Source organism: Clupea harengus, chromosome 12 (assembly GCF_900700415.2).
Source record: "Clupea harengus chromosome 12, Ch_v2.0.2, whole genome shotgun sequence".
Taxonomy (NCBI): Eukaryota; Metazoa; Chordata; class Actinopteri; order Clupeiformes; family Clupeidae; genus Clupea; species Clupea harengus.
Window position 1 is genome coordinate 4,156,949 of NC_045163.1, and position 22,068 is coordinate 4,179,016.

The 22,068-nt window shown below is 43.3% G+C and overlaps 2 protein-coding genes across 2 annotated transcripts; both read right to left on the reverse strand.

The window, feature by feature from the left end:
• Positions 1-8,462: 8,462 nt before the first annotated feature.
• Positions 8,463-14,836, reverse strand: kctd9b (potassium channel tetramerization domain containing 9b). Its single transcript, XM_012814969.3, has 12 exons — positions 14,314-14,836; positions 13,890-14,011; positions 13,752-13,795; positions 13,483-13,582; positions 13,246-13,304; positions 13,001-13,129; positions 12,809-12,876; positions 12,625-12,720; positions 11,857-12,006; positions 11,538-11,643; positions 11,310-11,443; positions 8,463-9,240 (listed from the first exon to the last, which is right to left on the reverse strand). The coding sequence occupies exons 1-12, from the start codon at positions 14,359-14,361 to the stop codon at positions 9,124-9,126; spliced, it is 1,173 nt and encodes a 390-aa protein (XP_012670423.1). The 5' UTR covers positions 14,362-14,836; the 3' UTR covers positions 8,463-9,123.
• A 1,358-nt stretch (positions 14,837-16,194) lies between these two features.
• On the reverse strand, positions 16,195-22,020 carry actr1b (actin related protein 1B). Its single transcript, XM_012814978.3, has 11 exons — positions 21,829-22,020; positions 20,493-20,557; positions 20,307-20,382; positions 20,079-20,204; positions 19,798-19,922; positions 19,456-19,672; positions 19,248-19,340; positions 18,930-19,104; positions 18,734-18,795; positions 18,578-18,618; positions 16,195-18,274 (listed from the first exon to the last, which is right to left on the reverse strand). Exons 1-11 carry the CDS (start codon positions 21,874-21,876, stop codon positions 18,172-18,174), a joined length of 1,131 nt encoding a protein of 376 aa, XP_012670432.1. The 5' UTR covers positions 21,877-22,020; the 3' UTR covers positions 16,195-18,171.
• Positions 22,021-22,068: the final 48 nt, after the last annotated feature.

Genomic DNA, 22,068 nt, shown 5'->3' on the forward strand with positions numbered 1-22,068 from the left:
AGATGCCCACAATGGGCGAACAATAAAAGGCAGGAGACTTTAGGTGCTGGGCACACAGCCCCAGTCCTCTCTCAATTCTGGTTAAATGTGTGTGTTTTGAATATCAACAGGGTATGAGGAAAACCAATAACGTGTGATGTGTCATGGAAAATGGTTAAGAGCAGTGTTGGGGTTAAATTGTACTTTGAAGCCATAGATTCCACCAAGAGCCAAAAATAGCCTTGTGGTAAGTTTGATGGTGGTTGAAGATTGACCCGTTAAAATATCCTTTGAAAAAAGGTACAGTGCTTATGAGGTCAAGGTGTCCATCTGACCTTTTATTAGTTCATATATTGAACAGTGGTGGTGAAAATGGTTTATTTTGAAGGTATCTAAGCTACTTCAGGCTAGAATCCAAAACGAACGTTCTCATTGCTTGTGGATTAGCATGGGTTGTCTGATGGTTTCCTCCCTGTCATTTTTATAACATAACATGCCCTGGAGCGGCAGTGCTTTATTTTAGGTATCATTTAATGACAACTCCATCCTTTACCAACCAATCCCAGTAGTCATAGGATTTAAACTTTTGAGCAATAAAATGTGAAAGTACAGGAGTTCATTATTGTCCCAGGAATATTCAATAGTCAAATATGTTCAATAGTGTGAAGAGAATTGTATTGTCATACCAGTACTGTGTACCTTTAGAGGACTCTCATCACTGTTGAGGTTAAGGTGAAATGACTCAAAGCATCCATATGAGCAATACAAGTGTTGGTGCTACCTTGATGGCATATGAGGGTTCAATGGTGCACACAACAATGCAGGCAAGTGTGTTGAAAGAGGACTGATGATGACTAGTGATGCACTGAAATGTGGAAAACAGGATGGGATGTGTGTGTGTGTGTAGGTGTCTGTAACAAGGTTACCATGAGGCAATATCTCCACTTTCTGTGATGCGTTTCAGCAATATCCCGTATTCAGTGTTGCAACAGAAGTGACTTGAGATATTCCTTGGACAATTTTCCTTATTTTTCTCCCCCAGTCCTCAGCAATTAATTGGCTCATGATTGTGGTATGCTTTGTTTTGCACATGGTCAAGAAGTCACGCCAGTGATGTCAGTTTGCAGTCTCTTAACCCCTAAGTGACAACCAGTTTTTTATGTCCTCAGCCTGCTCTGGGCCGTCCTCCGCCTCCTCCTGCCCAGGCAAGGGTAATGCTTGGGAGATTCAACTGCAAAGGATCAGAAACATCGGCACTGACTATCATCATGGTTATTCAAACCCATACCACACACAGAGAAATGCACAGCAAGGCCCTGGCAGATCATGTGGGAATGCCTCGCCACCGCATCCAGGGTCTTCCTTTAAATAGCAAGCACTGCCGAGTATTTTTTGCTCAATTCTCCACCAAGAGTCTATCATTACCCCCCAAAAGTTCACCGGGGTTGCAAATCTCCTGAAAATAACACGCTTCCCCCGTCAAGGGTTTCTGCACATTCATAATCTCATGTGGTTCACCAGTAAACAAAATGAAGACCTTGAAGAACAAAGGGAGCATAAGCATGTAGGTCTGCGGTTTCAGTCCTTCAGTTTGGAGGATCTTGTTTGGTCCTGCCTCGCAATAAGCCCGTAGGGGCCTTTTGTTGTGCCGAGGTCAGGATTGTGTGCTCAATTGGTTATGAGGATATATTACCAATATTTTGCCAAAAAAACATTCGCAGTTGCCATGCAAAGCTGCTGATTAGGTCATTTCAGTTTTCAGAAATGATGTCATTCGAACGCATGAGTGCCTCCACGGGCTCTGACCAGCAGACGACACCTCCTCTGACACTGCAGGTTGCCAGCTCTGTCTTCATTCCTTGTGGCGAGCGAGGGGAATGCGGCACCCGCTGTAATTGCTCTGTTATTCTGCACAGCTCGCAAACGAGCTCAAGGCATGATATTGGGCTGCCCGCGTTTGAGGTCTTGCCCTGCCTGCCATGTGCAGGGTGGAGAGACTCACGAGGCTGGGGCTGAGGCTGAGGCTGAGGCCGGGGAAGGGCCGCGGGGCTGGGCTGGGTCAGCCTCAGGGTCTGGGTCTGTGGTTTCTGGATGTGCAACACTTGAGGCACAGCTGGAGGAGCAGCGTGCCCATGGAGCTGTCCATGTGTCCGTATTTTTAACTTTCCCTCCGTCCTGCGGCAAGCTGCGCCGGTCAGATCCTGCTGGGGCTGGATTTCACCATCAGACACTGACAGGAGCACAGCGCTTCTCTGTCTGAGAAGTGGGGCCTCAAGCAGTCAGCTTCTGCTCAAAGGTCAATATAATGTATATTTAATATATATTTGAACTGAAAACACAATGCAGTTCTGTTCTTGTCTATAGTTCTCACTTTGTCATTACAATATGCAGTCAGCAAGACACATCATGAACTTTGCAGCACAAATGTTTTTGAGTCCATGAAGACCTTCAGTAAAATCACTCTACAATATGTGCAGTATGTGTGGGTGCAACCATCAACAATAGTAATTCAGTGGTCTCTTTACCTCTTTCCTGCATATCCTGTTGCGTGCAAACACATGAACGGATCAAATAGATCCTTCAGGCCACTGAGGATGTATCATTTGGCCTTGTCCTGTGATCTATCCATATACAGTTCATTCCAACCAAACCAGATCAAAAATGAGTAAAGTCAGAGAATGAACACACCTCTTAAGCAGTGTTTGACAAGGTCTACTGCATAAATATACGCAAGGTATAAGAATTTGTGTATTAGAATGTCTATAGTGCGAGATTACTAATGCACCTTTTGACCAGTTCAGACTATAGGGTTCTCTTCTGCAGGCCCCTATAAGCAGTCCCTGATTAGTGTCAGTGACAAATTGAGGAAGGACTTTGCGGGCACACGGGCAGACCACTGGGCACCTCAAAATTGCCGGGGCTGGGGGACCAGGGCGCTGGTCTGTACAGACAATCAACACTGTTTATTGTTCAAGGAGGGACCCACTTCTCAGGGGGAGCTTGGGACAAACAAACACACCACAGTCCTTCCTGGGCATAAACACACAATATGCCCCCCACCCCCCGCCACCTACAGGGGACAGGAAGTCCCTTTGGCTGCCGAGGATTAAATGATTCAGACCTACTAACAACCTATATATTGTATAAATAGTTGTATGCAATTGTGTTAAAACTATTTGATTGCTGGGCATAACAACTTAGAAAAGAGGAGTTGTTATTCTGTACCACATAGCGGCAGAGCAGAGATTTTTCAAGATGGGAGGCGAGCAGCGGTTTGGCCTTAAATGCTCACTTGTTCACTTGTTCCATCCTATCACCTTTTTTGCAACAGCAAAATGCAAAAATCAGCCTTTGTTATGATATCCTGTCATATAATGCACAAGTTAGAGATGAAATGATCACGCCTGTGCCCACATCAACAATCTCACTTGCTTCCACTGAGGCAGATCTGTTATGGCCATGAAAGATAGAGGCAGAGTGCTGGTCTGCTGCACGTAGAGGCTATGCTGTGGGATGCTGGGAGATGGCTTGACAAGGCCTGTCAGATGACAAGATTTGTGTGTTTACAAAGAGGCTCCTCCACGCCCCACCAAAGAAACAAGAGAGGGAACATGAGGGAAATGGGATTGCTTTTTCCATGCAAGTTTCGTAACACAGAGACTTAAACATCCCAATGTATTTAAATATCTATGTTTCTGTTGAGAGCCATTTAACCCCCCCCCCCCACCCTATCTCCCCCTGCGGCCCAGTGTGGTGTCTGGTGCCACAGGCTCCAGATGTGGGCTGCCCACCCCTCCACCCCTCCACCCCCACTCTGGAAGGGGTGGAAGGGCTCCAGGCAGCACCAGGGAGAAAGCCAGCTCACCACCGCTCTCTGGGACACACATGTGTGGCTTTGCAGGCAAGGCTGATCAGACACCCGCAGAACATGGCAGATGCGTAAAAGCACCACTGGTCTAATCCCCAATGGCTATATGACAACATGAAACCCAACGCAAAGAGTGACTTGAGAGTGAGTAGCGTTCTTGTACATGTTTCATACTGTCACAGAGCCATAAAATGCAGGTATACAGGTACATTTTGCAGAAACGTATGGGACGTCATCCTGAGCCAAGCCTTTTTTTTTTTTCATCCATGATAATATATTGGTCTAGGGAGAAGAAAAATAGTTTGTGTTAAATTTAGCAAATCATAAAACTGCAACCACAGTAAGAGCGACACAGGGTGGGTTTATGGTGTGTTTTCATGAAAGCCGAGGCCTGGTTAAATTTCCCCAGAGTGATTCAGGGCGGGCGAGCGAGCGTGCGTGTGTGTGTGTGTGTGTGTGTGTGCGTGCGTGCGTGCGTGCGTGCGTGCGTGCGTGCGTGCGTGCGTGCGTGCGTGCGTGCGTGCGTGCGTGCGTGCGTGCGTGCGTGCGTGCGTGCGTGCGTGCGTGCGTGCGTGCGTGCGTGTGTGTGTGTGTGTGTGTGTTTGTTTGTGTGCGTGTGACACAATGAGTTTCTCAGAGTGTGGCAAAGCCAGCCAGGAGACAGGCAGGCAGGCAGGCAGGCAGGCTGCGACTGTGAAACAGGCCACTTTATTGAAAGCTTCTCTGACAGCCATTATCACAAAGAGACGAGGCTCTCTCGCTCTGCTCTGTGCTGCTGTGGAACAAGCCCTCCATTGTTGAGCCCTATTGTGATGCTGTCAAGCCTGGGAAGATTTGCTAATGCTCAGGTGCTCATCTGGTGGTGGAATGTTTACATGTGAAATGCTGTATCGGCAATAGACAGTTTTGTTTACAGTATATGGTAGTGGGAGATTGAAATAGCGGATGGAGGTAAAACAAAATGTCTGATAGACATTAACTTAAACCATCAGAAGTGTATGTTATTGTGCAGTTTCCCCGTGTGTGTGTTTATGTGTTTCTATGTGTGTGTCTATGTGTGTATGTGTCTGTGTGTATTGTATTCTGGTTTGTACTCCCCTCCAAACCCATCTGCTCCCCAGAGTACAGTAAGGGGTGCCCCAACATTGTCTGTTCACCTAAGGCATCATTAAGTCAAGACAACAACGGTGTGTACCTAGTTTCATCTATGGCCCCCCTACACACTGCTCTATGGCCATTTCACTTTACCAGCAAACTTTTGCTTTGAATTCTTCCATTTTTGGTCTGAGATGAGTAACACCAAGTTAACTGCTGAGTATGGCTGACCCCAGGCTAATTATGGGCCCGCCCTAGGGTTTCCATGGGTTCAGAAGGTGGTGGATCATCTGTTTGACTCATGGGTCTTAATTGATAGCTCAGTATTGTAGTATACCAGCCTTGCCTCTTTTTCCAGGGGTGGCAGAAAACTTTCGACTTCTCAACAACATTCACCCGTCTGAAGCCTCCTCTCAACTCAAATGTGCTGACTAAATTCCGTGTACACAGAAAGATATCTGATCTCTTATCGGGTTTCCGCACTTCAACTTCTAACTCCAACTTTTGCACCTGCACAGTTCTGTGCATTTGTATATGTAGTTTCTGTCTCCTTCTAAAATAATCTCTCCCCTGACAGGACAAAATTACTTGTGTATTCAAAGTGTAAATTCACCCCCAGCTCTGAGCCTAACTCCATCCACTGCATAATTTTGAAAAATGCTAAAAAGTGGGCAAGGGGGTGGGGGGGGGGGGGGGGGGGGGGATTAGAGGGCGTTAACATTGTTAACATCAGAGGTGCTGATTAGAGGACGTTAACATTCTTTTTTATATATAAATTTCATGACGTAGACAAGTCCATGACTGCAGATGGTGTGTTGAGCCATTTTCATCCCATAAACTTTTTTTATGGTAATTTTGTCAATATTAATACCAGCATTGATGTGTCACAGTACAGTCATATCATTTAGTTTACAGATCATAAAACACATTTAAGTGTGCAGTACCTCTTTACCTGTTTTCATGAGAAATTATTTGAAGTACCACAATGCAACAATTTGCCACTTTTTGAGGCATGTTTGTATGGGCAACTACTTGGTCTTCATGGTCATATGAATGACAGAGTGCCATACTGGTCATTCACCCTAGCCGTCCAGGTTATGCTGTAGTTCTGTGATCTGGGACGGAACACCCTACGTAAATATGAGAAATGTTTTAACGGCACAAAATTGAGAATCATAACGCTAAAGGACACAAGTTAGCATGTTGTACAAGTACACCAAGTACAATGCGTGGCTGTGTAACAGGTCTAACCGCAAACAAATACAGCCTGCTCACATGTGTAATCACTCCATTTCTCTGTTTCTTCTCCCCCCCGTCTCTCATTCCCTCTTTCTCCTTTCAGACTATCTATGTCTCCGTCCTTCTCCTCAGCCACCATAACCCATGAAGCATTTTAACCAGAGGCAGATGGCCATTAGGCCTAATAACACTGTGGTCGAGCGAGCCGTGTCCCACAGGAAAGGAGTGGGGTGTTCCTGGGGCAGTCTGTCCCCGGGCCGGACGCTGGCAGGTCTGTGGGTGGAGGAAGCAAGAGGAGGACCACATGCGTGAGGCGGAGGCGGAGGCGGAGGGAAGCGTGGTGGGCTGCGTTGTGCTAAACTGTGGGCTGTGTGCTGAGTGCGTGCATTGGGGAGGCTCTTGTCCCGTGCTCCGAAAGCTCCACTCGCTGCGGTGACTCAACAAGCCTAGGAAATGAGCAAGAAAGAGAGAGAGAGAGAGAGAGAGAGAGAGAGAGAGAGAGAGTGGGAGGAAGTGTGGGTGATTTTCTTTCCCCTCTTTCTTTTTTGTTTGACAGGGGAAAATGTTAGGTTTGGTCACTCTGAGAAATGCAGAACGATTTTGCAACCCCATGATCATTTCAGAAAATAGATGTCACCAATCATCTTTAAACAATAAGCATGGTCTTCTGAATCAGTGCTGGTTTGTGATTTATTGAATATATATTTGGGTTGAAACAACTCATTTTATGCATATATGTAATTCTGCTCTGTAAGGCATGTTAAAGCAGTAGCATGCTCAGATAGAACAGGGGTACTTTGGTGCACAAGATCTACCGTGAATTTACTTTGGTTGCATAAGTTTCACAATGTCCTTACTACTAAAATACTTCCATATTGCATGACAGCATGCTTTTACCAAGGGAATGTGCAAACCACACATAATCACTCTGTCACCCCCTCAAATGTCCATTAAGGCCCAAGCCACCAAACCCCCCAATCAACACTGTATCATGTCAAAACAAACTTGGTGTCTCTGCAATCATCCCCCGTGTTAGCCACCTGAAATAACACACTCCTTGCTTAACTGACCAGCCTTGTGGTGTCCTGGGGACGGGGTAGTAGTGAACCAGCAATCAGAGTCATAATCCCTTAGCTGGGGGGGGGGGGGGGAACTGCAGTGGCTTCCTCTGGCTCTTCTCCCAGTGCTAAGGAGGCAGATGTGGGGGCCTGCAGTGCATCTTTTAGGCTGGCCAGGCACAGGAAACCGTATAAATGATTCAGATGAACTGCTCTGAGGAGACGGTCTGAGCTGGCCCGGCAGAGCATCCAAAACAAACAGGCCTGTAGAAATGATTCAGCGGCAGCTGCCGTGGGTGCAGCCGGAGGAACAGCCTCATGGAGGAGGAGGAGGAGGAGGCGGCGGTGGAGAAAACATGGGCCTGCTGTTCAACACCGGCGGATCTGTTTGCGATGGTTGTTAACACCACCAAAAACAGACACCGCTGGGGTGTTTTATGATTAGCTATGTCCCCCCCACTCTCTCTCTCTCTCTCTCTCTCTCTCACACACACACGCACTTGTGCAACAGTGTAAACATCCTTTGTCAGTACACATTCAATGCCATTCAACATGAGGATGTTTTCATAAGATCCACTGCATATGTGCAAGCAAAGTGGTACATCTGCTGCTGAATGGGCTATTCTTCTTTAACATGGAGATTAAGGGTTTCCCCATACTCCAGTTATTTGTCCAAACCTCTTTTCTGAGTGGTCATCTGTCCACCTAGACCTCTTTCACATGCTCTCTGGTCAATCAATCATCCTGGCAGCACATCCTGGCAAACAGGGTTCACGGTCTGCTACAGTAGTTATCGCCCATGCTGAACTACTGACCCGGATGTCTTTGACAGATCCTACACCCAAGGTGTGCGCCACATCTGCTTTTCAAATAGAACCTGGCTGCCTGGTGGTGCTCCTAAAGAAAGCATAGATTCTGCTGCCCTCTGCTGGCCGTAAGTGCAGACATTTCCACTAATCAGGCAATACAAAGGAGTAAGCTGTAAATGAGGAACTCCCATTTACTAAAGAGGATGTAGATATGCTACAGAAAAAAGGGCCACTTCAGAACAAAATCCAGCTGACAACGTGTCACTTTATTCCTGCTGATGAAGTGTTGCTGCTTGAGCTTTTGCCACCACTTGGTCACCATCTATGGTAAACCGCTTCAAAAGTGTGACGATTGCAGTGTTCTGTTAACAGTCCCTGCTAAAGTCAGACATGCCATCTAGAGTGAAAACAGACTTATGATTATATGTGCTTTTATTTATTTATTTTTTACTGAAACATTCATCGTAATAAAGTACAAAATACAGTACGTTTGCACCTACACCCATTTTTGGTTTGTCTACATTAAAACACAGAAATAAAACACACCATGACACTAAAATAGCAGGACAATGCACAAAAAAAAGGCTGATTCATTGCCAAAGAGACTGAACACAAAATGATTCACTATTATCACAATCCTACAGTGATATTTAAAAGCTTTCAATATTTCAACATGGGAGATGGTCAAAAGCTCTTCGGACAGCTGCGTATTTAAAACAACTTTACATTCAGGTACAGGCTTACGGCATAAGCTTCTTTGTTTGTTATTTGAAATCATTATTCCTTGGACAAATGTACAGGATTTGGATCTTATCTCAGAATAATGACATGCAAAGATGATCTACATCAAACCATTCAGATCAGTGCAAAACTACAGAGGCCATAACGAAGTCATCCACGACAGGTCTTAAGCAGAATCAGTAGAAGTTTGTTTTGGGAAGTAGACTGTGCACATCTTCACATGATCAGCGGAATAACAGTCAGCAGTGCTCTGGATACCCGGCCAAGCCCAATGCCTGCGGATCTCTGAGAGGTGACGGACGAGCAAAGCTGTGGAGAGGAGAACAACAACGGTCTATCTGACACTCTGGGACATGTGCAGTGGAGTCAACATCTCCTCGAAGATGGCCCCCTTCACGTTGGAGCCTCGCAGATTAGCCTCCTGAAGGTCACAGCCGGACAGGTCACAGTTCTGTCAGAGGGAAGGAGGGAGGGAGAGGGGGATGAAAGTGAAAACAACAAAAGAATGTGAATTTCATTCCAAAGAAGAGTGCAGACAAAAAAGTCAGAAGGGAATAATTAACCTTTTTTTTAATTATCAGTAGTATCATGTTTTATAAACGTTACCACACATTCATCAGAAGTGAGCCGCAAATAACTGGATTCAGCTGTGTTGTTCATTTCTTGGCATTTGACTAGTTTGCCCGCCGGAATGCTTGATTTAGAGCACTATTAATAAGCACGTTTGCCCGTCGGAATGCTTGATTTAGAGCACTATTAATAAGCACGTTTTGCACGGTAGTGGGCCGTGGGCCTGGCATGACTATAGCGGAGCTCATGTGTGCGATGTCTGCTGACACCCCAAGAGAGTGTGCATCTGAGGCCGCTAGCAGAGGGGAAATCTACAAAGGAACCAATGCATGGTGGACGGAGTTGTAGATCTGACAGATAAGAACAAATGTAGGGTTGGTATGCATATGAGGCGTATGGTCGGCCAATAAACTGTATTCGCTGATTGGAGAGACCCTAGTTTGCGGCGGTAGTGGCAGCACCCATTCTATATGAATAGGCTGAATTTTGTTCTGCGTCGGATTTCACAGACGGATATCAGAAGTGACTAGAACCAGTGGCTGGGGCAGCTTCGTCTGTGATGAGTGGGCTGAATGGTGAAGACTGTGTGGATCGGTATGAGATGTAGTGGGCTAAGCACTGGAAAGGCTGGAGATGAGAAGCTGAGAATAATTTTTTTTTATTCTCCAAAAAATCAAACAAGTGGCCTTTTTTAAATCGATCAGTTCTGCTCTGTTCGATAAAAACATGCATCCATCATCAGAGTTGAGCGGCAAATAACTGCATGGTATGTGTTGTTCTTTTAGTAGCATTAAGTACTTTGACAGATGCCTATCCAAAATGACACTATCTGACTCACAGTCCTCACAGAGAAAATCGTGTTAGTCCAGCCATAACTATTCTCAGTCAGGCTTTGGACACTGGACAGACGGGCATCACACTGATCATTGACTGCCTTTTATATTTTGGTGTGACAACTGAGAAACTAGTGACCACACACACTAAGTGACTAATCCAGATGTGTGCAAACCAGAATCCTCCTATTACCACCAAATTGTGGAAAAAAGAAAAGGCACTGGCTCCGGTTATGGAACCAGAACCATAGTTAGTGCACTTTTATATATTATCACTCTAGAATGGTTTTTCGGTGCCAATCTATTGTTAACACTGATAATTTTTCCATAGGTTTCTTTCTGCTGAGTTTATTCCCATTCTGTAGCATTAGGGAACATGGTGTTTGTCAGTGGAGAAGGGGCAAAAGAACGGTTGCCTCCCCAGCTGTGGTGAATCCAACCGCGGCGTTAAGTTGACGCAGGGGCAATAGGGCACTGGTCAACACAGGCACTTTCACTCACTAGCGCTTCCTCCAGGGGGCGCCTCACAGGCCCACTGGCCCCCTGTCAGTGCATCTCCATGTTGGTGCTTAGTCAGTGTAGTGGCGCTTCTGCCATTTGCTAAAGGTAACGGTCAGGTGGAGCAGTAGCAGGTAGCCGACGCATTTGTCCAAAAACATCCTGCATCCATCGGAGACCCAGATTGACTGAATGGAAGGCAGCCATGCTACCACTGTACCATCAACTCCCACTTGGCCACAAGGGGGCGCAGAATATTAATAGACCATCACTATCAGAATCAGAATCCTCTGCAATAGTGCTAATCTTATTCGAAAAGACAAAGCTGGTATTTTTAATTGATGAATGCAATTTGACATTAAACCACTGTCATCTCAACTTCACATCTATTCCAGATAAGCAAATACCCCATAAAATGAATCTTCCAGATGTATATACACGTATATTTTTTTTTGAAAATGCAAGCACAGGGACGCCTGTTCAGCAATTTCTTTTCCGGTTTTCTTGACACTTATTTCTTTTTTTTTGCTCTAAATGCCGATAAAGCTCAGATCTGTATCACTGACCTGTACATAATACCCATTGATGTCCAGAATGTAGGTAAAAGGGTTGCTCTTACCTCCAGGTCCGTCCCTGCAAGGGTTGCACCTCGTAGGTTACAGTTCTTCAGTTTGGCATTCTTCAGTGTGGCCACACGGAGGTTGATGCCAGTCATCTGACTGCCCTCCATCTCTACTCCTTTCAAGTTGGCACCTAAGAGAACATCAGTTACAGCAATACAACACATTACAGACCATTTAGATGTCATAAGTTGTCAATGTCAATGAGTTTAAAATGTCACACACACCTTCCAAATTGGCCTTGAGGCCAGCTGGATCCTCAAAATTGCAGCCTTTCAAGGTGGCACCTTCTGCATTGGTGCACAACATTTTTACACCCTGCAAATTGGCACCCTGGAAATGTGCAAACCATTAAACATTGCTTACAGACCGGCCATTAAACATTGGTTACAGACAAAAATAAAAAATGTTATGTCTCAAAGACTCACAGAAACACAAGGCTTTAGAAATTGACTTCTTGGAATACAGACCATTTATATTGAAAAAATTCTCTGAGTGATGTGTTGGTATTAGGTTTTTAAGCACAAGTGTAAAAGATGAGCTTACATCTAGGTTGGAATATGACAGGTCTGCCCGCTCCAAGTTGGCACCACAGAGGTTAGAGTGAGTGAGGTTGCAGTGGCTGAGGTTGGCCATCTTAAAATTAATGTAGCGCAGATCAAGACGGGAGAGGTCTGTCCCATTGAAATTCAGACCCTGAATAAACATGTGAAAAGTGAAACATGATTCTTCCGAAATGATAAACTATATAAAAAAGTTGAATTTAAAATGTTTAAAATGACAGTTGAAGAATGAGCAGGAGATGAACAAGGAGTTTATTAACCACCACAAACTTTGTATGCTTTGTCTAAGATGTCAGATGTGTGAATTGTGAGACCTGCATAACATCTTTATGGAGCTGAAAACAAGGCTATCTTCACTAATCAGCTGCTCCTGAATCCACCACCTTGGCTGCTCAGTTTTTGGAGTAATTTCAGTTCACTTAGTTTTTAATGCAGTTAAAACACTAAAATCAGGTTTGCCAGTAGAGTTAGGTTGTAGCTCATTTGGATGCCAAATCAGCTGGGGAGGGCAGTGCTCTTCTCTCCCTTGTCAATGTTGGTCACGTGTCCATGACTTAAGAACGTACTATTGCTCCAACAGCCATCAGTCAGAGGCTAGGGATGTTCCTGGCAGCTTCCAGGTATATGTGTGCATCTATGTGTGTCATTGTGTACGTCAGGTCATTATCAACTAGTCTATTTATCATGGGTAAACAATGGCTTAAAAAGTAAACCTGTAATAAATCAACATCCCAGAGTAACTTCTCCGTACCTGGCAGCGTAGCTCAGATTTAGTGGGTGTGGCCAGCAGGAAGCGCACCAGCTCTTTGCGGGAGATTGGTGAATGATCATCGGCAGGCTGGGAATTCTGGGAGAATTTACAAACCAGATCAAGACAAGTGCCACTGGTGGAGTCGCTCAAGACATCATGTTTGAACTTTAAGCCTTTTTCAAACCTTTATCAAGCCATCCAGCTGCTCAGCAAGCTCCTCCATGCCAAAAAAGTGGGCCTCCTCCAGCACACCTGACAACAGCATCTCTTTTAGTTAGTGACAGTCAGAGGAGCTACTATTTTCAGTTTTGCTCCAAGGACAGATTGAGTGTGGGCTCATATCTACTAATAATAACTAAGGAAGTGCCACACTTACCCCGAAGATTGATCCCCTCATTGATAATTAACTGGCCGTGTCTGAGGTAGTTAAGAATGGGCTCAAAGTAGTCTGGACTGCGATCAATGAGGTATGCACCCTGGTCATCTTGTTTGTTTCCCCAAACATCTGGTCCAAACACAATTAAATGAGCCAAACCACAGACCAAAGCATTTAATTATGTTGATGATCTCTGACAAGCAAACTGGCTTCCGTGGGCCGCCATGAGCAACATCATGTCTTACTTTGGTCTCTGAACATATGGGCCAGCATACTGTCTGGTTCCTTGCTTACCAAGGTGCTCCTGCAACAAACAAAGGATGCTGCACATAATTATACTTTGTATTCTCAGTATGCTGTCTCAGAGTTAGGCTTGAAGTAACTGTTTACAGTGTTGGCTGTGGAATGGAAGGCAAGTGGGTACGTTTCTGGGCTTTAACCCTGCCGTGAGTTATTGTAACTGGCCCATGAAATACCATTACCTTGTGGTGGTGAAACAACGTCCTCCGACATTCAGGGTCAACCAGTTAGTGTGAGCCTGGATGGGAAATTCTCCATGATCCTCAGAATCTTCCTGTGGATCTAGAATCAGAGACACAGAGGGATAAAGGTGTAGCAGAGAAAATAACGGTTCTGGCAGATGTTGTCATTTATCTACTGATTACATTTACATTTACCAAATTACCTATAGCCTATGTACAGATTAAATATTTGTGTGAAAATACACAAATACTCAGTGTAAGAATCTCACCAACAAAACTGTCTCCTTCTGACACATAAAGGACATCATCATCCCTGAAAATAAGATCAATACATTCAAAATTAGCAAGGTCTTAGAAACAATGCAGCCTATACATAGAGGTAAGTTTATGCTATGATATAACTTCACCTTACGAGGGCTATGTCGTCAATGAGGCCTCCCTTCCCGTTATAAATGTTTGAGGCTTTGATCCCAAGTTTGCTGCTTGCCACTGAGAGTAGGTCGACTAATGTCCCGTACACAGCAACAACCTGCCAATGGCGCATTGAAAGTTTTCCACAGAACTTTTCGTAATATTGAGGCAGCTCCATCAGGCAAGTTTGGTTTTATTAGCAAGAGATGAAACATGATGTGGAGACAGCCTGCTGATATTTGCTTTCCTCTTTTTCTCTCTTGAGCAAAGTACAAGCAAATACAGAGCAATAACTAGCGTATAAACAGAAATTATGTTGACACCATATTACACATGTTCAAGTAGCCTTGTGTTTAACGTAACTTTAACATAAATGTTTCAGGCTAGTTATCCGAATTAAAAACAGGAAACGTTACACACCTTGCCATTGCGGGAAGTTCCATTTACAAAGAGCGTGACCCTCCTCATCACTTGTGGATTTTCAGTGTTAAATATTACAAGAGTCGACACAAGCGGACACCTTTAAACATTAATTAAAGACGATTAATGAAATCGCCTAATACTAATGTTGTCCAAGAATACCTAGCAAGCTAGCATTGCATTGCATTGCATTTGCTATTGGCAGCAGCACTATGGTCACCACCCACTCAAAACAACCGATCGAGACACAAAAAGGACGTGTTCAAAACGTTCACAGTTGCGCAGATATTCCCATCCTGCCGTGCATTCCAATGCCTAATTTGCATGCTTCCTCCGTCCTCGTTCTTCGATCCTCTAGCTCGTGCCCCGGAAATTGTTTCAAGAAAGACAGACGCCATTAAAGGGAAACTTCGGATTTGTTTTCATCTGAGCGCTATTTTTCCATCATTTTGGGTCCAAATATTTACTAGGGACAAATATGATAAAAATTGGTCAAGGATTGAGGATTGCTGTAACAGGCAACCGCTAAAAGGCATGCATCTGCGTCAAAGTAAACCATTTTTTTTCAACCACTGTAATAAGTGCATCACTCCATGGAAAAGATCTCTACAGAGAATGACCTGTGTCTGTGGTCGGTTTTTATGAATAATGTTTGCTAGTGTGCAATCGCTTCTTTCTTTTGCACTATAATAACTTCTTGTCTGCTATACTCTATTTAGTTTGGAATTCATGCAATAATTACATTTAACGGATTTAAATAGAGGCCACGTCAATTCTGATGTTAACATTTGGCATAGTTTAACAGACAAATAATGATGATAAATGATGAAATTCAATGTTGGTATGTGTCAGTGTAGGTTCAAATCATTGCAACAACCCAAATGGTTATTTGTTACCTCTCCAATGACAATCATATAGAGTAGAATTCATGTTTTGATTGATCTTAAGTCCTTAACTTTTTATACTTTATAGAATGACAGGTCTGTTAAATCTGAGGTCTTGCTGCTGCATCATCAGCAACTGACATCTCTTAATAGTAATGGAATGAACGAGCATGCACATCTCATTTTGCATGTAAGTCTTTCCTTGATTCCTCGATCCTCCTTGCATCCTTCCTTGTTTCCTTCATGTTTTTATAAGAGGGACGGGCTAGGACGTAATGAAATGACAAGGAAGGGAGGATTGAGAAATAAGGAATTGATATTCACCCCTTGTTATAAAACATGGTCATGTTCGTCAGATGCTATAGGCAGAGTAAGTGGGAAGATTTGGGAGTTCTGCTATATAACTTACACTGGTCAAATAAAATGTGCTGAATGGCCCAGTAACTCAAATGAACTAGGGCAGGGCGATCTTCTCAATGTATCAAGAATTGAAAGTGCAGAACAGTTTTGTCTAAAACTAGCAAGCTTACAATGATGTATTTCACTAATGTTTGGTAACACATCGTTTGGCTATGGAAGGTGTCCTTTCATTTGTATGGATTATCCTATACCTGGAGAACATTACAGCATCCTGAGTCTAGGCAGCTAGCGGAAGTTAAGGGTGGGTTTGTCTCTCCTTGACATGGCTATATATACCATTACAATAAATTTGAGGATTGTATAAAAGCTAGTCGCTCACAAAATCATACATAAAAACTTGCATACGGTTGCTTTAACTGACCAGTGTTAACATCTGTGCATATGGTTGCTTTAACTGACCAGTGTTAACATCTCTACCTATGCAGATGACTGGCTAATGGCAACTCAAGAAGGTTATTTCATGCTAGTAGAGCAATCAAAAAAGTAAAAATTAGGTTTTTCTTTTCATTCATTGTTTTCCTACATTTCAGTGTTGACAAATTGCCAGTGGATCCATTAAATGTACTTATCAGTAGAATTCAGGGATAACATTTAATTTATTTCAATGTTCTGCCAATTTCCAAATTCAACCACTTCTGTATAATGACATATGCATCACCTTTTATGTAAGTACAATTGAAAATAAAGACCAATGACATCGCATTACTTAGAGAGCATATGCTACACTTAACTGAAAAGATGTTGTGTCAAGCCATCCACAGATGTTTCTGTCTTTTTTCCATGGAAGACAGTACAGGTTAGTTCAGACAGCAGTCATTAATTTATTTATTATATTGAATTTACAAAATGAAAAGTAAAAGCAACAGTTGAAGAAACAGTTTTGTACATTTTAGTCCTTTTCGTGACTTTTTTTTTTTTTCTCTTTTTTGAATAGCAATCCACTGTACACAAGGCTGATGAATTGTTTACCTTTAAAAAAACAAAAAAACAACAAAGCAATTTTGTTGATGCTCCAATGCAGACACCATAGTAAGGCGAATCTAATTCTGGACAGAATGGGACTGTAAATAACCTTTTGCAGCACCCCTACGGAAAGCACCCCACATTCACCGAACAAAAACATTTACCCATTTACCCAAGCCTGAGCAGGGCACAGAGACTGAATTGGATACCCACTTGTGCTTCCGCATTCTCGGACCCGATGCATCACCGTACAGCACTCCAACATTCTTCTCTATACGATTCCATCTTCTGCACGTGTGATTTCATAATGAAGTGAACAGTGAACGTGTGGCCATACAATCCTTACTGAACCAATTGCAAAGGATGCTACTGGACAAGAAAAATCTAAAAATACTGTCATCACCATTGAGAAGCAGTTCAAACAATGTCAATCTAACATAGAGCCAATGAATAAGGGGAGACTAATCAAAAATGAGAAAATAAGGTTGAATTCTCTGAAAGACAATCTTAAAGCCCAGTGAAATATTGTGGCCTTTGAGGATCTACCATCAGCCACAGCAGTTTTGACAGTTTTGACATTCAGACAGAAAAATGGATGATAATCTCATGGTTCATCCCTTTTATCGCCGATTGTTCAGTCTGAATTGCTGTCATCTACTACATGAGAAAAACCATGTACCAAATTTCAGGAAACCTTAACCACCAGTGCACCATTGAGGTGAAACCATTACAAGTTCAAACTTTTACAACAGCGCGCACTGCCAGGGTGGACAGTTATTCAAGTTTCTAGAAAAAGCAAATCTACCTACCAACTACGTTATTTCTCATATCATGCTATTCAGATGTTCTGAACTGGAGTGGTATCAGCCTTGATACAGTCAAAGAGAGACACACAGAGAGACAACCAAACGCCCTCCATAGTGTTCTTTACAGAAAACTGGAGCAGTGGAAAACAACTGTCATCGCTTACTGCAGATTTCTCATTGTTCTTGCACAGTAACCATTTTGACAAGTAAAGTGAAAAGACAAATTTGAACGGACTTTTACTTTCGACATCCATGGGGGGGGTCATCAAACAGATGACTGGGGAAGGAAATGCTGAGAATCCTCTCTTATTTGGAATGAAATTATAATAAGAGCATAAAATATTTGCCTTCATATTCAATAGAATGGATGATATGATCCTATCTCACTGGGCACAGTAAAGAGTGTAATAAATACCTTTGTGTAGCATATAAGCACTGCCCTTGATCAATGGACAAAACAAAAACAGTTACCAATATTTACTGATGCCCCTCGGAAGCCTTTTTTTGTAAAGTTCGATGGTCATAGATGGGGTGCAGACCTGTCTGAGAATGCAACGCTTGCCCATATCCTTTTCCCAGTCCTGGCAGGATCCCAATAAGAGGGGTCAGAGATGGGGCAACAGAAGGCATGCCTAGCTGCGATGAGGAGGAGTCCAGGAAACTCCCCGACCATAAGGACAAGAGGGGAGTCTAGGAGATTAAAGCTAGGATGGAAGGTGGTGGGGAGGGGGGGGTGAAACTATAGGCATGAGGGGTGGCTGGGGGCTTAGTGCAATTTTTCCACGTTAAAAGGTCTTCCTATGGATGGCACGGGCACGGTCTTCTTCATACTCCTTCTTGGAGACCCACATCTTCTTGAAGGTGTCTAGTGAGGCAAGGATGGAACCCCTGAAGGAGAGTCAAAACAATATTAGGTTGTCAGTTGTATAAGCTTTGGAGTGCAATGCAGATATATGGGCTATCTGGCAACTCCCTACTTGCAAGTGTAATTAAAGTACTGCATTTCATTTTACATATAAATAAAACCACCTCCACCCCTCAGAAATATACAGTATGAGCCATAAACTGCTGATAATATCATGCAGAGCCAGTAACATTAACACTGTCATTTTAAATTGTAATTAAATCCAAAGTGAATCATGGCAGAAAAGTGGACCCCTTGACCAGTGGGGATATGCTTAGAGATCTTACCCTATCCATGTAGAGTACAGTCTCTCCTGTGGCGCTGAGATCTGTTGCAAACACATTAGTTCAAAAGATAAACAAACCACAAAATACAATTGATATGCTAGGATTGCATAATGCAGATAATCACAAGTGGAATTGTTCTTTATAGAGTTACTTTACCTTTATTTTAACATCTTTGGGTGCAAGCTTCTTCACTTCACTCAACAACCGGTCCCCAAAACCTATTAAACATTAAACAAGAATGCCATTGAGTTATACTTTATTTAAATGTTACTAATACTGTCTACACATACATACATTTGAATAATTACAAGAATTCTACTCATGTACATACATAAATGTGCCATTAATTTACCTTTCAGGAGTGTTGAGCCTCCAGACAGGACAATGTTAGAAAAGAGTGTGCGTCGCAAGTCCATGTCTGATTTCTGGATAGCAAAGGCCAGCACTTCATGGATGCCCTCACTTTCATCTCCAATTAGGTCAGGTCGGAACAGGAGTTCAGGAGCACGGAACCGTGCAGGTCCGATCTGAATAAACAGAGCGATGATTAAAGTTAGAAGTATCGCACTACCCTAGCAACATTTGTTAAGATGCAAAAATAATGACTGCTAAATACTATTAACAGACTATTATTTGGTCAAATGATGATAACAAAGACATCGTTACTCACGTCCAAAGTGCTCCCATCAGGGAGGGTATATTGTGCTTTCTCGGTCTCAAGTGTTTCATCCTTCTGGGGGTTCAGGGACAGGTAACAAGCTCTCTGCAATCACAAAACAGATGCTTTTTTCTGAACATGCCCTTCTAGAAGCTCTTAAAAAAACTAAACATTTATCACAATATCACAATGGACAAATAAACTCAGCTGGCTTGAGTACCTCTTTGATGGTGCGCACCACCTCAAACTCAGCGGAGGTGTGGAAGTCATAGCCTTCCTTGCGCAGGAGCAGGCGCAGGTAGCGAGAGACGTCACGTCCAGCGATATCTACTCGCATGATGGAGTGGGGGATGGCAAAACCTTCATAAATGGGCACAGCATGCGTCACGCCATCTCCTGCATCCAACACCACACCAGTTGTTCGGCCTGTGGCATACCTACAAAAATATATACAAAATATTTTTTTTACAAACACATTACAGATGTAACTGTACCTGAGTTGTTGAACGTATTACCTAGTTATATGATATTGGAATGATAAAGTGTCATTTTTCAGACTCACAAGCTGAGAACTGCCTGCATGGAGATGAAAAGGGCTGGAACATTGAAGGTCTCAAAGAACACCTCAGCTGCACGCTCACGGTTTTTGCTGGGGTTCAGTGGTGCCTCAGTAAGCAGAACAGGATGCTAAGAAGTAGATTAAAAGCAACAACATCCACCATTACCTTCCATTGTCTACGTAAAAGTAAATGTTTCAGTGATGTACAGTATTAAAATTGAGACACATCTGCAGAGAGAGAGAGACATTCTGTAAATTCTGAGCCTCGCAGAGTAAACCCAAACCTCTTCAGAGAAGGTCTGCAGTTGCTCCTTGGAGTAGACATACTGCCAGATGCGCTCCATGTCATTCCAGTCTTTCACAATTCCATGCTCCATGGGATATCGCACAGACAGCAACCCTCTGTGCTCCTGTAATATTACACAGTTTAGGGTGACCTTCTATAGCAACATCAATGGTCATATCTATTGAATGGATTTTGTGAGAAGGTCGGCTGTATTCAGTGCAGTTACCTCAGCTTTAGGTCCAATGAATATATCCCCTTCCAGGGCACCAGCCATAACTCGAACATGCTTTGGACGTCCCACACTGGATTTATTAAGGGGAAAGGGCAGATAAGTTATGTTGGGTGAGGATAGAAGACAGGGTGATTGTATAGTAAATTATGACTCCACTCAGTGAGTATGCATATAACTTACTAGTTGGGGAAGCAGTATTTAGGGATCTGGTCTCCTGCAAAGCCAGCTTTGACAACACCAGAGCCCTATGAAAACAGAGTAAAAAGAATTCAGGGAAAACACAAGGATGTGACAAAAAGCAAACAGCTGAAAAGATAAAGCAATAATGGTGTCTGTGCAGCAGCCTAGTCTTATGAGTTAACACAGTTGGACTCTTAAGCCATCAAACGTTCCCTTCTCACATTCTAGTCATGAGACACAGCCTGAGGAAAGGGTTGACAACCCAAAGCCCTTGTCTGGCTACAGACCGTATTGCTTCCCACCAGTGACAGTCACAGGACGCTAATTATTAATTTCACATATTTCCTTTTTTTGGCATGATAAGCAATATTATCAGCACTAACAAAAATAAGATGATTAATCCAATCATCCACTCAAGTGCAAACGTTAGTCGTTTAAAATAATACTATGTGTACATGCCAACAAAGACGGATACTATAATGTCACAGCAGCATCCAGCAGCATCACATTCATTTGACAAAGCAAAATAGTAAGCTAAATGTTGGGACGTTATACTTATAAGGTTACCCTTTGTAGTTGAGTGAAAAGAGGGAATATGATTTGTATCGTGGCTTTTAACCATGACAGTTAAATGCCTAGCTGGCAAGGCGGGGTTCAGATAGCCAGCGGCTTGCTAGCCATCTTAGCTAGCAACAATAACAATATGATAACGACTGTTAGCTGAAAGGCTACAGAAAAAAACACTAGGCTAGCATGCTAGCTGACGTTCACGTACGCTATCCAATTCATGATCGCTGCAGGACGCTAATGCCTGAGCTAATGAGAAAAACACCCACCGTCCCTTCACACCACTGACGAATCGTTAATACTGTCACGTTATGTGATATTTTATGTCAATGGTACAGTAGATTCCTGACTCTTAAGACTGTTATGATGATTGGCTGGTTTGCAAAAACGCCAATGTTCTCCACCTTCCCAGTAAGACTCGCAGTTATGTTAGCTAGCATGCAAAAAAAAAAAGCCTGTCACAGTTAGGCTAGCTGATTTAGCAGACCAACAGCTTCGCTAGCCATCCTTACGCCGGATGGCTGTAGCTACAAGAGAACGTAACGTTAATTGTTGACTAAGCCGATTTCAAAAGCCAAGACATATTATGAATTAGTGTCGATGCACACCCCCCACACACCCAGTTAATATGATCTGGTGAACAAGTTAGCTAGGTACCCTACCCTGCTTGTTTGAAACAATAATCGACACAATACAATGGTTATTAAGAGTGCTAGCCGTGGCTACTTCAGTTGCTAATAAGGGTGTGGATAGGTGACATCATACTTACATTATCAATCACAACCGGCTGGTTAGCTATAATGTCATAAGACTCCATGGTAGTCCAACTGGTTTGGATATTCCTCGGTGAACTGTGTACGCTCAACCAGATTAACGGTTTTATTCATGAAAATTGAACCGACTCTGTCAGACTCGAGCTAGCGGCCAGTGGCTGTCTGGCTGTGATGTCAACCTAACTACAAGTGCATAGCAAAGGTAGGCGAACCCGAGTTGACAGACAGTCAAAATA

Excerpts from the sequence above, each read along its gene's own strand:
- kctd9b (XM_012814969.3), bottom strand. The coding sequence starts at position 14,361 with ATGAGGAGGGTCACGCTCTTTGTAAATGGAACTTCCCGCAATGGCAAG. Across the intron at positions 12,877-13,000 it reads TGAGGGGATCAATCTTCGGG|GTGTGCTGGAGGAGGCCCAC; the intron begins GTAAGTGTGGCA and ends TGCTGTTGTCAG. Across the intron at positions 9,241-11,309 it reads TTGCAGGGACGGACCTGGAG|AACTGTGACCTGTCCGGCTG; the intron begins GTAAGAGCAACC and ends TCCCTCTGACAG.
- actr1b (XM_012814978.3), bottom strand. The coding sequence starts at position 21,876 with ATGGAGTCTTATGACATTATAGCTAACCAGCCGGTTGTGATTGATAAT. Across the intron at positions 19,341-19,455 it reads TGGTGCGCACCATCAAAGAG|AGAGCTTGTTACCTGTCCCT; the intron begins GTACTCAAGCCA and ends TTGTGATTGCAG. Across the intron at positions 18,619-18,733 it reads CCAAAGATGTTAAAATAAAG|ATCTCAGCGCCACAGGAGAG; the intron begins GTAAAGTAACTC and ends TGTTTGCAACAG.